Source organism: Ziziphus jujuba, chromosome 2 (assembly GCF_031755915.1).
Source record: "Ziziphus jujuba cultivar Dongzao chromosome 2, ASM3175591v1".
NCBI classification, from domain to species: Eukaryota; Viridiplantae; Streptophyta; class Magnoliopsida; order Rosales; family Rhamnaceae; genus Ziziphus; species Ziziphus jujuba.
The window spans coordinates 18,776,017-18,791,813 of NC_083380.1; the positions used below are offsets into that span (position 1 = coordinate 18,776,017).

The 15,797-nt window shown below is 32.6% G+C and overlaps 1 protein-coding gene across 1 annotated transcript; it reads left to right on the plus strand.

Moving 5' to 3' along the window:
- Window positions 1–1,012: 1,012 nt before the first annotated feature.
- Window positions 1,013–13,895, plus strand: LOC107419008 (G patch domain-containing protein TGH). The gene is made up of 16 exons (XM_016027721.4): window positions 1,013–1,662; window positions 2,282–2,372; window positions 2,464–2,558; window positions 3,917–4,020; window positions 4,943–5,004; window positions 5,093–5,167; window positions 6,269–6,420; window positions 7,581–7,656; window positions 7,821–7,907; window positions 8,050–8,127; window positions 8,777–8,948; window positions 9,204–9,693; window positions 9,855–10,139; window positions 10,220–10,348; window positions 11,569–11,784; window positions 12,826–13,895. The coding sequence occupies exons 1-16, from the start codon at window positions 1,528–1,530 to the stop codon at window positions 13,609–13,611; spliced, it is 3,033 nt and encodes a 1,010-aa protein (XP_015883207.3). The 5' UTR covers window positions 1,013–1,527; the 3' UTR covers window positions 13,612–13,895.
- The last annotated feature ends 1,902 nt before the right edge of the window (window positions 13,896–15,797 follow it).

Genomic DNA, 15,797 nt, shown 5'->3' on the forward strand with positions numbered 1-15,797 from the left:
TATCGTAAATTAATTATATGGTTATATATATATATATGTTTTAATTTAATATTAATTAATGACTAAATTATTTTTATTTTATATGAAATAATTAATTTAAACAAGTTAATTTATTTAATTGAATAAATTTCATATAAATGGATCAATTTCTTATAAACAGATCAATTTTATATAATTAACCATATAAATGGGTCAATTTCACACAAACGGATTATGTTTACCAAAATTAACTCCTCTAATAAATATATAATTAACCATATAAATGGGGTCAATTTCACACAAACGGATTTTGTTTACCCAAATTAACTCCTCTAATAAATGGTGTCCGTATCAATTACTTATATTTATTAAATGAGTTTTGTCTATTTGTATTCAAGTTAAAAGTTTTTGATATGATTAGTAAATAGATTATACTCAAATTAAATAATTTTGATACAATTAATAAATAAACCGATCCAAATATGACTCACCAATACAAATTACCATCCCAGGAGTTGTACCTTTTCCTGTCCAATCCTTATCATTGTCCATTACAAACGCCTTAATAGCCCCTAAGGAATAAGTAGCAATGTAAATGGGGTGAGGTGGGGCCAAATTTTTAAATCCTGTTCTCATGGTTTTGTCTGGTTCTTTGGTGGCGGGGCAAAGATAGGATGGGAATAGGGATTTACCAATCGGTGTGGACCATCCCATTCCCCGCATCACCATTGATTTTTTTTTTTTTTCCGATAATTGGTAAGAACTTCTCTAGCTCAACCCTGATACAATTTTTATATTTATTTTTTAAAAAATTTATATACAAATAATTTCTTTTACAAATAAAATGTAAATAAAATATCTAAAATATAATAAAAATATAATAAAATATATTATAATTAGAATATATAGTTGCAATAAAATACATATTTTAAAAAATACAATGAAATAATCCAAAATTTTAAATACATAAATAAAAAATTTGTAAAGCTACATGCATAATAAAATCGTTCATTTATATTCAATCATTCAAAAACTAGTAAATTAAAAATATAAAAGAATTAAACAAATAAATATATAAACCGGATCAGGTTCCAGGCGGGATTTTTATTCCCCGGCTCCTTCCCGATCCTGATTCGGGGCATAAAATTTTATCCTAGGAACGGTATACCGCAGTTTTCAGGTCATACCAGACAAATTGCCAGTAGAAGTGCTAAAAAAAAAAAAAAAAAAGAAAAATAAATAAATAAATAGAAGTTATCAAAAATTTTTGTCAAAACAAAATTTGGGCGACTTTATTATTTTTTATTTTCTGCCCAATCTCTTCTTCGTTCCTTTGACGACCGGACTAGTATGTAATAGTGTTAGCTTGCTACGGGACTATATTTCCTGGAACCCTATATTTCTGATGCGTTATTTTATTCCCTCTCTCTATCTCTATCTCCATTTACGGATTCATGGTCTTTTCTTTTTGTTTTATATTAAATTTTGATTCAAGGAACAGAAAATTTTGATTTCTTCAGAATTTAAGGGGAAAAAAACAATAGAAAAATGGATTCGGATGAAGAAGATTACGTTTTCTATGGAACACCCATTGAGCGAGAGGAAGAAATCACCAGTAGGAAAAAGAAAGCGGTCGCAGAAGCCTCCGGTCAGCTGCGAACTCTCCCATCTTGGAAACAAGAGGTATTTGCTTGCTTGTGGTTGTCTATTTTTTATCTTTTTAACTTTCTGTTTGTTTCCCGGGAATCTCAGACAAATTGAAAGGAAAATGAGTGGTTTGGGCATAATGGGTATTTTTTATTTTAGTGAAGAAAGACTAAAAAAATTCATTTTGGTCGTGTTCAATAATATGCTAAGCTTTACTGGGGGCTTTCTGTTTCTTGTAAACGATAGAACGAGGTTTTTTGATATTATCTAAGCTTAATACTGTATAGCGAGAAATTAGAGATAACTTCAAATGAATATAGAATCAGCATTCTCTATTTCTCTGTTGAGGCTTTTGTTTCACAAGTTGTAAGTGTTATTTCATCTTTATGTACCTAAAAAATAGAGGACTTAAAAAAAAAAAAAAAAATAGCGATGGTATATGAATGTCTATTATAGCGATTACATTTCGTCAGAATGGGGGGCAGCTGATGGAAATAAATTAGGAAGTTCATTTTTTGATGCTAATTAAATTGAGTTAGCCAGTTTTAATGCTGTTTAGAGCACGATGGTTTGTAAGGTAAAAAGATGATAATGAGTTAAATGGTGTTCTTTTAGCAACATTGGTTTAATGTTCCCTTGAATTTTCTTCTTCCAGGTTAGAGATGAAGAAGGAAGAAGAAGATTCCATGGAGCATTTACAGGAGGGTATTCTGCTGGTTATTACAATACGGTTGGATCAAAAGAGGGTATAATCATAATTATTTTGAGTTAGAATTCACCATTCTTTAAGAAATTCAGTTAGATTTGCGTTTAAAATCATGTCAAACAATTGTTCAGGGTGGACACCACAGTCTTTTGTATCATCCCGAAAGAACAGAGCTGAAGTCAAACAGCAGAACATCTTCAATTTTTTAGATGAAGATGAAAAAGAGGTATGTTATTTCTATGCTTTAATAATATAACTTTAATTAAAACTGTTTCTTAACAATTTTGAATTTTAAATTTTATGTATATGTGATAGAGGTGAAATGTTCGAATCTTACAAGTTAGATTTTATTTATTTATTCATTTTCTTGAGATTGTGTAATTATTGCTTAAATTGGATATATTTATAAATTTTTAGTTATTATATATCTCTAACTAATGTATCTATGAATTGAGTGAAAATTTTCTGTTTGAAAAAATATTAATATGCAAAACGTATCTTACAAGTATTAAATTGGTGGCTGGTCTTTTTATATGTGAAGATTCAGGTTTGAATTATGGGAAAAGATGTCATTCAGTGAGCTGTCTGTGTATGAATTTTCAGTTTCTAGTTATTTGTTGTCTCTAATATGATGTTTTTATCACTGAACTGAGAACTTATGTTAATTGAAAAAAAAAAAATAAAAAAAAAATAACAATGTACAATGTAGGTTACACATTTAACATTTTATTTCCTGTGATTGTGATATATCAACCTGAGGTTGAAATTATAGGAATGAATTTCAATTGATGAGTGACACTTCATAGCCAAAGTGCACGAGCGATCTGACTAGAAAATCATTTCAAGCTTCTATCAAAGAAGCTATAGAGTTAATTGTATAAAGTACTAGTTAGAAAGGCCTGTTAGATTTTTCCACTGCTGGATTTAAATCATACTCCACATAACCACTTGAAGTACTAAAGAAAAGAGGTATCAGTTTGGTGATGATTAGAGCACTAAACTCAGACTCAGCAAGAATTTCTTGTCCGTAAAGGAGGAATTGGCCCAATAATTTGACAGGTCAATACACAATTAAGTGCTAGCAACTAACTCAAAGGTAACTGGTGCTTCCATTTCCATGTGAAATGATCATCTCTAACTCTGCTAGGGAGGTACTTTTTATTTGTTGTGGGTCAGGTGTTAGAGTAAAATTTATAATGTATAGGTAGAAATTAAAATATTTCTTATAGTTTGTAAAGTTGTTCATTCTGTAGCAGTTTTCAGTTAATTTGTGAATCTATTTGAACATTTTTATGGTCTAATTATTTTAAATATAGAAGATAATTGCTGGTCAGATTTTTCTGAAGGTGGGATTTTGCATGAAGTTGATAAATGGCCACTTTCTCTAAGATATTGGAAAACAAAATGTTGTGTTATCTTCACCATGATCTGTTTTGCTCCTTTTCTTAGTAAAAAATTGTAATGCATATGGTACGGAGATTGTGGAATATCTATGACTATTCTTCTTTCTGGGAGTTTAGTTAAAGTTTAATAATTCTTCTGTTTAGTTAAAGTTTAATAATTCTTCTTTCTGTCACATTCCAGGATTTGGAAGGTCAATCCTTGGGAGCATCCCTGCAATTTGATACATTTGGATTTACAGCCACAGAACTTGCACGCAAACAAGCTGAGAAGGAACAACAACAAAGGTCAAGTGTTATATGAATGTGTTAGCGTGTCTTCTGTTCACCTGATTTACATAGTTGGATCCACAACCTAACTATTAAGTTTTTTGTATCATTGATGGTAACTTAACAACGTATCAAATTTCTGGCTATCTGTTTGGTTTTGTGGATGAATGACGTCCATAGCTTAAACTTTTAGGATTAATGGTAAATGGATAGTTTCATAGCTCTGGATCACTTTTACTAATTTTTCTCTCACTCTCTCTCCTACTTTTTCCATTGTGTTTTTTCATCAGTTGAGAATGTTGATTATGAGGCTTTGAACTCTGCATACCAAAGAATAAGATGATTTGGACATATAATTGGAAAGTTTGGATTTATATTTATAATAAAAGCCGTAATCATTTGGATGAATACTGAAATTGATGGTTGCATAGTTGTCTAGAGAACTCTTTGATTTTCCTGAGGAAAGATATATATATATATATATATATATAATTTATTTATTTATTTATTTATTTTTGTGTGTGTGGGTGAGAACTTGTCTACAATGTTGTCTGAAGTGTTCATTCCCCATATTTTTTGCATGAATAAGGATAACTCTTTATCTTTTATTTTGCTGGTTAAGGGAATTGGGTTTTCTCTGCAACTGAGGCAAAATGGTTGTACTAGGCATTCATATTGATAAGAAAAAAATTGTACTAGGCATGATGAATACTTTAAGATGCCTTCTTATCAACCGCTTTGATGCAGATGTCTTGCAAGATCTCTTTCGACTTCCTATGTACATAGATAAGCCTAAGTTTGACTATAATGATAATCTTTTTAATTGAAAGGCTTTTCAACCTGTACTAGGCCATTTCTAGTCCAGAGAATTCGTAGCTTTTTTCTTTCCCTTAGAAGTTATTGTGGCTTATCATATAGCTTATCTTGCATGCATTTGCAGGCCATCAGCTATTCCTGGACCTGTTCCCGATGAAATACTTCTGCCAGCTACTGAGTCTATAGGTTTGTTGCATTTAAATTATATCAGTGTTTGTGCAGAGATAAATTTTTGCAAGTTTTCATTCTTTAGTTGCTTGCTGTTCTTGGTCAGGTCTGAAGTTACTGCTGAAGATGGGATGGCGCCATGGTCGTTCAATTAAGGATTCACATGTCAATTCAGTTTACGGTATCTTTTGTCAATGCTATTTCAGATTTTGTTTCCTTGCGGTGATCTCATTTTGCTTCCATTCTTATGGCCCTCACAATGAGAACATCTGTTTCACCTAGTCTTTATGTTTCTAAGTTTTGATCTGAATATCTATCTGAAGGGAATAGAAAAAGGTGGAATTAGTAGTGTGACATTCTTTATTCACTGATTATTTGTTCTCTGCTTTACCTAGTCTGGCTAAATTAGTAGACTTTAAGAGTTAAATTTTCTTTTGAGGTCTGGATTCTTGGCAATAACTGGTTCTTATGAAGGATTTCTTGGTGTGTGTGGTTTTGTGCGTGTGCACTTGACTTGCATTGAACATAGTTCATTCGTTGCTGGTTGTTACGTAGCTTGTGAGCCAGGAATATAACTACAGCAAGCATGAGGTTCCTGGTGCTGCTTAATCTGGGACTTTGTCTTATATGTGAAGTCATCCAGATGGATCATTCGATTAATTCTAGTTTGGTGAAAATGAAATCTGATTGCTTAGAAGGAAAATATTAAATAATTAAGAAGTTTGAAATCTGTACACATATGTGCATGGTTTATCTCTCGTATTGGGTACAAATATCTGATATCTCCATTCTAAGATTTTTGGATGTGATGTCCTTTTAACAAGGATGCATATAAGTTAATCAGATGTTAGGAGTTGGAAACCTAATGAGAATGAAAATCATAGAAAAACTCTAATAATTTGCGAAAATTCAAGAAACTTTAGGAGCAGACTAAAATGGGGATGAAAGACATGCATTGAGGAAATTTTTTTATTTTTTTTAATTTCCCTGATGCATCTGAAACACTTCTGAGGTGGGTTTTTGAAACTCTTAATGTTAGTCTCCAACAAAGGAAGCATATTTCCTGTTTGTCCCAGCTATGATGTTGGCTTTTTATATCCTCGAGAGGAAGGTTTAATTACCGGCAAAAAAATGTAATTCTGAGTGTTGAAATGTATTTCGTTGTTTATTTTATTTTATTTTACTTTGCAGTTTTTGACCATAGCACCTTTTCATATCATGTAGACTGGAAGTTAATACTGCATCGAACAGTTTTAACTGTCATGTTTTAATAATTTTACAGATGCTAGAAGGGAGGCAAGGAAAGCTTTCTTAGCATTTTCATCTGATGATGCAAAGGCACAGCCTTCTGAATCAGAGCCTATTCTAGGTGACCTTGAAAATTACATTGAGCAGCCTGCTAGTGATGAAGTTCGCTTTTCTCAGAGCAAACATGTGAGAATTTCTTTGCTTTCCTTTTCTTATCGAATCAATTTTTATTACTATTACTATTATTTATTTTATTTTGTTTACCACTTATATCCTTTGATAGATTAAACTTTGTGAGTTATGACACAATTCTTTCAAGAAAATTTTCTCCATAGATTATGTCATGATGTACCGGGTACCCTAATATTGATAAGATATTTTTTAATTCTCTTTCCTTAATAGCTTATTGAATAACATATGTTTCCTTTGTCATTTCATTAAGATCCTTTGAAATTCCAAGTTTATGGAGTCTGATTTTATGTGATTCTTAATATTTAAATTCATATTTCATTTGGACCTAGGACATTCTTTATTATTTAACTGGAAGTTGGGTTTTGAATGAGTTGCACTGTCCTGAAATTAGTCCTGAATGTAATCTATAAGGAGGAGCACTTAATCTATGATGACATTCAAAGTCTTGAGGCACTCCAGACTGAAGGCTTAGTCAAATGAAAAGGTTTTAGTGCTCATGTCATGAATTGTAAATCTTAGAAAAGAACTAAATTTTAACCTTTGGAATCAGGTGATGTAGTGGTGTTTGTCTTGTTCCATATTGGTGGCTATACTCTTCTTCATCTCAGAAAGACCAATATGCACCATATGGCTATTTTATCTTGATTTTTGTTTTGTATTCTTCAATACTTATAGCAAATTTGGGCGAATTAGTTCTGGTTGTATGTGATAGTCATGTGGATGCCACATGCTTAAGGGTGTCATGTATGAAAATCTCAGAGTTTGGACTCCTGGCAGTAGGGTGTTTGCGGGAGAGGCTGGTCAACTCCCTTAGAGGTTTCTTACTGACTGCGGTAAAATCAATTTTTATTTCTGTACATACCTTTTCATGTTTAAACTGGCTTCTGAAGGGGTTGCTGGATCAATTGCCAAGGGATGTCATTTTTTGCGACTTTTCTGGATTCAAGTTGTGTAGAATGTGGATGTTTATCACCTGCTCGACTAGTTATTTTAATGATTAAAATAGAATTACTTGAATCATTGTTGCATGCATAACATCTGGCTAATCTTTTTTCTTTCTTTTTTGATATTCTAGATTGACCAACAATTTGTATTTCTGATAACAATTTAAATTTGTGTCATTTTTATAACTATTTTTTAGTTCTTTCTTTCAGGTTCATGTACTCAATCCAAAGCAGGACTTGCATGGTTTAGGTTTTGATCCTTATAAGCTTGCACCGGAATTTAGGGGTATGTAGTTTCTTAAAGCAATTATGTTATGTTCAACTCTTTGGTAAACTCTCAGTGCTGCTGTACCTAACTCTTTTTTTTATTTTTTTATTTTTTTTTTAATTTTTAATTTATTTATTTATCTTTTATCTTTTTCTTTTTCCCTTAAATTTTAAAATTTCCAGAAAAGAAAAGATCACGCATATCTGAGAACAGGGATCCTGGTTATAGAAAAGCTCTGTCAGTGAAAAAAGACATTTTTGGTTTCAAGTGTAAGATCTATTATCTAATCAGTTGGCATATCCTTGTTTTTCATATGAGGAGATTCCTGTACTTATGCATCATGCTAAGTCCATTTAGCATATTGTAAATTTCTTGTCAAACGTGAGGATGATAAGGTCCATTGTTCATCAGCAGGAAAGGTTGCTCCTGGTTTTGGCATTGGAGCACTTGAAGAACTTGATGCTGAAGATGAGGATTTCTATGCCTCCGGTGAGCATACCTAGCATTTGTTATCTGTCCTACCTGCTTATATGCTTTTGGAAATAAAAACTGCTTACATTGTTTAAGGAATTTCCTATCCTGGTGCATGTATAACAAAACTTTGTCAAAAGGATTTCTTAGATTGTTTTAACATTTTGTTAATTGTTATACAGGTTTCACTTCTCATTTTTGCTTTGAATTTTCCTTATTTTGGTTGAAATAGTTTAATAAGAACTATGCATTGGTTAATGCTACATTTATGCCTCTAAGGCCCTTGAAAGAATTATATAGATATGTTATTTTCCTAATCTTGCTGATTGGATAAGCTTTGTTTATTTGTTAAGCATGCTGATTTCCTTGTTTGGTGTTGGTTTAATTTGTAATCATCTTCAGCATAAAACATTGATGGCTTGTTTGTTTCTTTTGAAAACTGATCCTTTTGTGTTGGTGCATTAATATTTCTGTTTCAACTGTTGTTGGTTTTGGCCTGTGGACTATGCTAGCCTATGAGAGATATCCTTCTTTCCTACCCATAGACTCCTTCAATCTTTGCTGAAGGCTGGATTGGATTCAATATGCCTAGTTCATCCGTTATCACTTTAACTTCTGTTAGTAATAAATATAAATGGTTAATTTCTCAGTTGAACCTGCTGTCCAGGTTATGACTTTGAGGAGACTTACGTCCAAGAAATAGATGAACCTTCATCATCAACTGTAGAAAGTGAACAAAAGTTTCTGATGAAAGACAGTAAACAGAAGCTGCTTACAAAGGAACAAGAAGTTCTGCCTGGATTTAGACTTGCGTCAAATTCTGACTACCAGTTGGCAAGGTAACCGATAGCTTTTGATATGTTAATGCATAAGGCATTTTATGCAAGTTTAAGATATATAATCACTACTTTTTCTAAATTGAAATCATATTTTTCAATCAAGGTATTAGCTTGCAGTTATATCTAATATACTGAGAATGAGCCTGTTTTAATTACAAAGTGATACATCAATGAGAACAATTATGTGCTTACTTTTCCAGTTGTATCTTGTTTCTGCACCTCTGTATAACTGTTACCTTGCTAATTGTTTCTCAGATTTGATCCTCCTCTTGTTCCAAAGGATTTTGTACCCCATCACAGATTTTCTGGGCCTCTTGAGACTGAGTACAAGTATGCTGATACTGGTCCTCCAGAGGTTCCTCCACCTGAGGATAACAATTTGAAGCTCTTAATTGATGGGCTAGCAACTTTAGTAGCTCGGTGTGGCAAACTATTTGAGGATCTCTCCAGAGAGAAGAACCAGTCAAATCCATTGTTTAGCTTTCTTGTTGGAGGAAATGGCCATGATTATTATGCAAGGAAACTGTGGGAGGCACGTCAAAAGCAAGCTGATAAAACCAAGCAGCACTTGGATGGGAAACTGCTCCCAAGTACGCAGAAGATATCAGCAGAGACCCGTGGAAAAATCTTAGGAGAAAGGCCTTTGCAACGAAGCTCTAAGGATTCTAGTTCATCTGTTGTGTCGTCAAATTCAGTGCATCTCCAATACAATCTTTCAGATACGTTTATGAAACCTGCATTTTTTGTGAGTAACATACTTATTTCTCTATCATTTTCAAATTTTTATGTTTGCACTTTTCCTGGACTATGTCAATGATTTTTTTCCCCCCTAATTTATATTCTCTTAATGTACTGCTACAGCTAATATTTTTTGCATTTCAATTTTATTTGCCTCATCAAATGTAGAGTGAGATGCTGGAAGTTTCTAAACCCTTTAAAGATGATCCTGCAAAGCAGGAAAGATTTGAGCAATTTCTCAAGGAAAAGTATCAAGGAGGGCTTCGGTCGACTGAGTCTGGTGGATCTAGTTATATGTCTGAAGCAGCCCGTGCTCGTGAGAGATTGGATTTTGAGGCTGCAGCTGAAGCAATAGAGAAAGGCAAATTGGGTAAAGGAGGCAAGCTCCCTACAAATCCTATTGCCGAGTATTTGGCTGCCGGAGCGATGCAGTTTACTTCTGGTGGCTTACAGGTAATTTTTATTGGTTTTACTTTGTAGTTTAAAATTTGTATCTTTGGATTCAGATTGTTGACTGAAATTGTTAAAAGCAGCAAGTAAAAGATACTCAAGCTGAAGATTTGATCACAAGGAAAATGTACCCTAAAAGGGAAGAATATGAATGGCGTCCTGCACCTATTTTGTGCAAGCGCTTTGATCTCATTGATCCTTATATTGGAAAGGTACTTGTTTTTCTTCTCTCTTTTGGTATCTGCTATTCAAAACTTGTATTCTTCCCCCTTTGGCTGGTAATTTGACAATGCAATCTTTATTATTACTTCATTCTTTTCATTTATTTATTCCATTGTAAATTTCAAATCTAACTGAAGAGTTGAATTACTTTTTTAACAATCCAGAGCCTTATGGTAGTAGATGGTAGCCTTTGGACTCATAAGCGCCCTTGAAATCTAACTTTTTTGTACTCAAACTCAACGTGGGATTTGAGATATCATAATCTCCCATATTTGGCATTCTTGTTAGGAGAGGAGCCAAAACCATGTTCCATTTTTTCCCCATATGAGTGGTTTCATTTTGTGCACATTTAACCGCTTTTGTTTGGGTCCAATGGCCTAAGCCACACAAGGGCAATAATGCTTGTCATGCCATTGATGATCATTCAAAAGTAAGTGATAGTCAAAGGTAATATTTAGGTTAATTTTTGGCCTCTGTTTTGAAGGGACTTGGTGTATTGTGATTACATATGCTTTAATGTGCATTTTTACTAGGGATGATTTTAGGTTGCCTCTTCCCTTTCTTCTCCTCCCCCAACTTATTATGAGTTCCTCGCAGGGAAGGGGCAGGTATATGGATTAATCTTCATTTAATTTGAACTCCACCCTCCCATCTTCATTCCATCGTTAGCAAGTTCAAATTTCTTTCTCATACATGCCTCTTTCATTAATGCTATGTTTGGATTAGAAGGAACAAAGAATTTCCTCATATTTCTACAAGGAAAATTGAAATTTCTGTAATTTATGTGTGGTTCATTTTTCCACCCTATTTTTTGATGCTTTTCTTTTTCAATTTCTTCTAACCAAAAATATAAACTAAAATATTGTTTATCATACATATTTTTTATATACATATATTTCAACTTCTTTACCTTGTTGAATTGGAATGATATGAGGATTTTTCCCCCACTCTAATTCTCTGTGATGTGTTCTTTCTTATTAATGAAGTAAAGTTTTCCATAAAAAACATATACATCGGTTTCCCTACTAAGTTACAAGGTCTAAACATGGGGTAAAATTCCTTAATACTGGTTCATTTTAATGAACACTTTGAAGATGTGTACAAATTGTATTTCTTCATTACTGAGTGGATCCCTAACAAATGCAAGCTTTTGAATTGTTAGTTTTCATTTCCTGAATGTAGCTTAGAAATATGAAATTATTTTTTGCAGCCACCACCGGCTCCACGGATCAGGAGCAAGGTAGATACTCTCATTTTCACACCAGATTCTGTCAAATCCACAGACAGGGAAGAGACAGGAAAAACAACTAAAGACTCCTTCCCTATGCCTCAATCTGATGCCCAAATGATAAGCAAAGATGTTGACGAGGAAATTGAAGTTGAGGTAGAAGTTGAAAATGTGGAGAGGCCTGTTGACCTATACAAGGTACTTATTGTTCTTTGAAATGAGAGTAGTTGTTTAATATGTACAACGGATTGCTTTAAAATTCATCATTATTTCCGTGTCCTAAAATGAAACTTTAGGATACATTTGGTATGGATTTCTTCACCCCCCCCCCCCCCCCCCCCCCCTCCTCTTCTTTCCCCCTATTGTTTTCAATAATACTGTGACCAAACAATAGTTCTTTGTTGTAAAACCAATTTTCCAAACTACACCGAAGGTTATGGGACCCACCATCTTAATTCTTTCGCTTCTTTCTTTTCTCTATCTGTTGTTTCCTTTCTTTGAAGATATAATAGGTTGTATTTTTATCTTCCAAGTTCATGAACTGTTTGCAAACTCATGATTTCAATTTTATAATCACTGCAAATAATATGATTTTGGGTTCAATGAATTATGAATTATATCAGACCTATTTTCCTGATTGGGACCAAATATACTCTTACTTTGCAGTTGTCTTTAAAATATGCCTTCAATTTATTTATCTTGCAGTCATTGCTAAATTGGTTCATTTCTTAAATTAGGATGGTGATAAGGGCCTCTCTTAGGTAAATCTTATTTTCCAGCCATGAATGTTTTTCTATTTTTCAAATATATGTCAAAATAGACCCTTTTTGATCCAGCTGTTCATAATGATTGATTCTTAACATCCTTAATAAACCTTTGAGCAGCTTCTTGAGCATTCAATGCAGTGTATGCTGTACAGTGTTTATGCTACTATGCAACTTTAAGTCAGATTACGCGTCAGTTTTGTTGAACATGTGTATTGGCACAGTTAGTACGATAAATTTACACTAGTTTAAATTTTGTTTTCACTCGTGGCAAAATGTTCCAGGCTCTTTGCATTGGAAGAAAGTTATATGCCAGTTCTTGTGAATGTTTGTGTCTTGTGCTGAGTCTTATAAAATTATTCTTTTTTGTATTCACTCATGAAATGAAAAACACAGAATCTTCACTTTATCATTTTAAGGAGCTCTTACGTGATATGTAGGGTGTCTTTTAGTTACCCTATTTACTTCTTTGCAGGCTATCTTCTCTGATGATTCAGATGATGAAGGGGATACCTCTACTCTCAACAAAGTGGAGGATCCTGAGAAAAAGGTTGAAGCAGCCAATACAACATTAAACCGTTTGATGGCGGGTGACTTTTTGGAATCCTTGGGTAAAGAACTAGGGCTAGAAGTACCCCCTGATCTAGCCTATGCAACAAGCAATGCTTCGCAAAATGAAATTGTTAATTCAAACTCTGAAAATGCCAAGATCCCACTTTCTGAAAATAAGGATTCTTCCAGCACTTTTGCTGCAGTTGAATCTCCCATAAATCAAGGCGATCCACACACCTTGGAGAAAGCTGAAGTTGGCGTATGTAATAAAAATGAATTCATCCATGGTAACTCAGCCAAAGGTAGTAGTAAACGTACAGAGACTGTTTCTTTAGGGACAAAATATGATAAAGTGAGTTCAGAAAAGGTTTTTGACAACAAAAGGAAAGCTAAAACATCATTGAGCCAGAACCAGAGTTTGAGTAGCAGTTCATTGTCAGAAGACGAAAGGAGTAGAAAACGCTCTAGGCAACATCGACATAGAAATAGAAGCAGTGATTCTGGTGATTCATCGAGTGATGATCAGGGCAGACACTATTCTAGATCAAAAGGGAGACGGAAAGCATCATCCTCTCGAGAAAAGAGTAGCAGCAGAAGAAAGCGCTCTAAGCATCATAAGCACAGAAGCAGGGATTCACGTAGTAGATCTCAGCACTCCACGGAGAAGGGAAATGCAGAAGGCAAGAGAGAGAAGCATAAGAGGAGTTAGAAGAAGACGTTCCTTTTCTTGAATTGCATGTAGATTTATGTGTAAAAATATCATGGTAGAAAGAACACTAACAGCTGGAATATTAGTTTGCATAGGATTTTGGCTGGAGTAGCTCAATGGACATGAAGGCCTTATTTTGTGGCTCCTCTTCCGAGTCTTTTCAATGAAATCAAGTTTTATGGAGAAAAACTTATATACGATCGGCCAATCAAAAAAATGCCGCATATCAAACTCTGTAAAGAATATAATTTTTTTATTTGTTTTATTATTTTTCTCTTTTCTCTCTTGAAGTTTGAAACCAGACCATACACAACTGTCACAATATCAAGATGGATTCCTTTCTTTCAAATCCAACAATAATTTGTTCATTGTGTTTTCCACAACCTTTTATATCCAATCTTCTTTATTTTCAAACATTTGGTCCAAGTTTTGTTTTTGGATTTGATAAAGTGTTTATTCTTCCTCTTTCTTTCCTTTGCTTTTCCATTTCGTTCCTCAATATCCAACTACAAGCAAACATAACCATAGAAATCAATTTCTTATTTTTTTTATTATTATTATTATTATTTCAAGTTAATCAACAAATAAAGAACAAAAATTTATGCGAAAATTAAACTTTCACGTCTGCCAGCATGTTTCTCATTTCCAAAATTTATGAGCCACCGCAAAAAAATAAAGAGGTTATTTATAATTAGAATCTTTCCGTCAAGTTTTTGGGATACCTTGAATTCTTATTGTTATAGAGAAAAAGAGATTGCAGATGAAGTCAGAGAGGAGAACTGAACGGGTTTGGAGAAAAGGAAGAAGAACTGTGGGCAAGACCAAGTAAAAAACTCATATTTTATTTTTAAAAAAACCAAAACACGTGTCATGAAATGGTTGGACATTCGTACCAACTGACGTGGTGCAACGTTCGAACATAGGTTTTTCTCAGTTTTAAAGCCTACACAAAAAGAAAAGAATGGCACAAATGAAAATTAAATATGCTATAAACATGGATGTTTTGAATTTTATAACCTAAAATATCATGATAGGTTTTATTTATGATGTATGTAACACTTCCATTCTTATCATTCATTTTGGTATTAATTTTTCTAACCGTTACGCAGGTATAAGCCCATAAATAGGGTTATTGTTATAAGTAATACACATAAACAAGAATTTGAGATTTTCACTTTTGTTCTTCTTCCTTTCTTTTATTCTTATTAATATTCTAGTGTTATGATTTTGTACTTTTTCTTATTTTTCAATACCTTATTAGCATGACGTTTTACAAATTTTAGGTGGATTTTAGTTGTGTTGTTATATGATATAATTGTATATCTATGTTTGTTAATGTTATTTAAGTTATGCATAATTGTATTAGAACTATAGTATCAATTTTCTATTTTAGTTAATTGTTTTTAGTATATGTTTCAGCATATAATGTTTTGATTTAATTTATATTCTAGCAGATAATGATAAATTGTTATTTTGGCCATTTTAACGTTATTTCTTTATATCATGAAGCCAATTATGTATTTTATATACATGCTATCTCTCTTATTTCATTATAGTACATGGCATGTTATAATTGCTTTGTTTGATTGATATATTTTATATCTATGTAGTTATATAATCGTTTTAATATTCTAGCACTATCTATATATTATTTTATGTTGTTTATGATCATGTATTGATATATATATATATATATATATATATATATATATATATATATATATATATATATATATATATATTAAATGTGTATTTGTGTTATATAATACTTAATAGTTTTTGCTTTGCTATGCTTAGTATGTTTTAATGTCTATATAAATGTTATAGTTAAATTTATTTTTGCATATCCTATATGTTTTAATGTATGTTATATATATATATATATATATTATTTATTTATTTATTCGTATATGATTTTTTTTTCCTTTTTGTTATTTGTGATATTCATTATAATATCTTGGTCTATGCTCAATATTGTATTTTTATTAATTTCATTATATTTTTAGTTATGGCAATCCTCATAAAGCTTGAGTTTATTGCCCTTGACATTTCTGACAAGAATTATTAATCATAGATTCTTGATGTTAAAATCCATTTGGATGCTATGAACTTTGGGCACACTATAAAAGAAGGAAATAAGGTATCTGCTCAAGAACACATGAAAGCTATGATCTTCTTATGCCATT

What these genes read in the sequence shown, in the direction of transcription:
- LOC107419008 (XM_016027721.4), top strand. Translation starts at nt 1,528, where the DNA reads ATGGATTCGGATGAAGAAGATTACGTTTTCTATGGAACACCCATTGAG. An exon ending in TAGATGAAGATGAAAAAGAG is followed by an intron (nt 2,559 to 3,916) that starts GTATGTTATTTC and finishes GTCACATTCCAG; the next exon opens with GATTTGGAAGGTCAATCCTT. An exon ending in TTGATCCTTATATTGGAAAG is followed by an intron (nt 10,349 to 11,568) that starts GTACTTGTTTTT and finishes TATTTTTTGCAG; the next exon opens with CCACCACCGGCTCCACGGAT.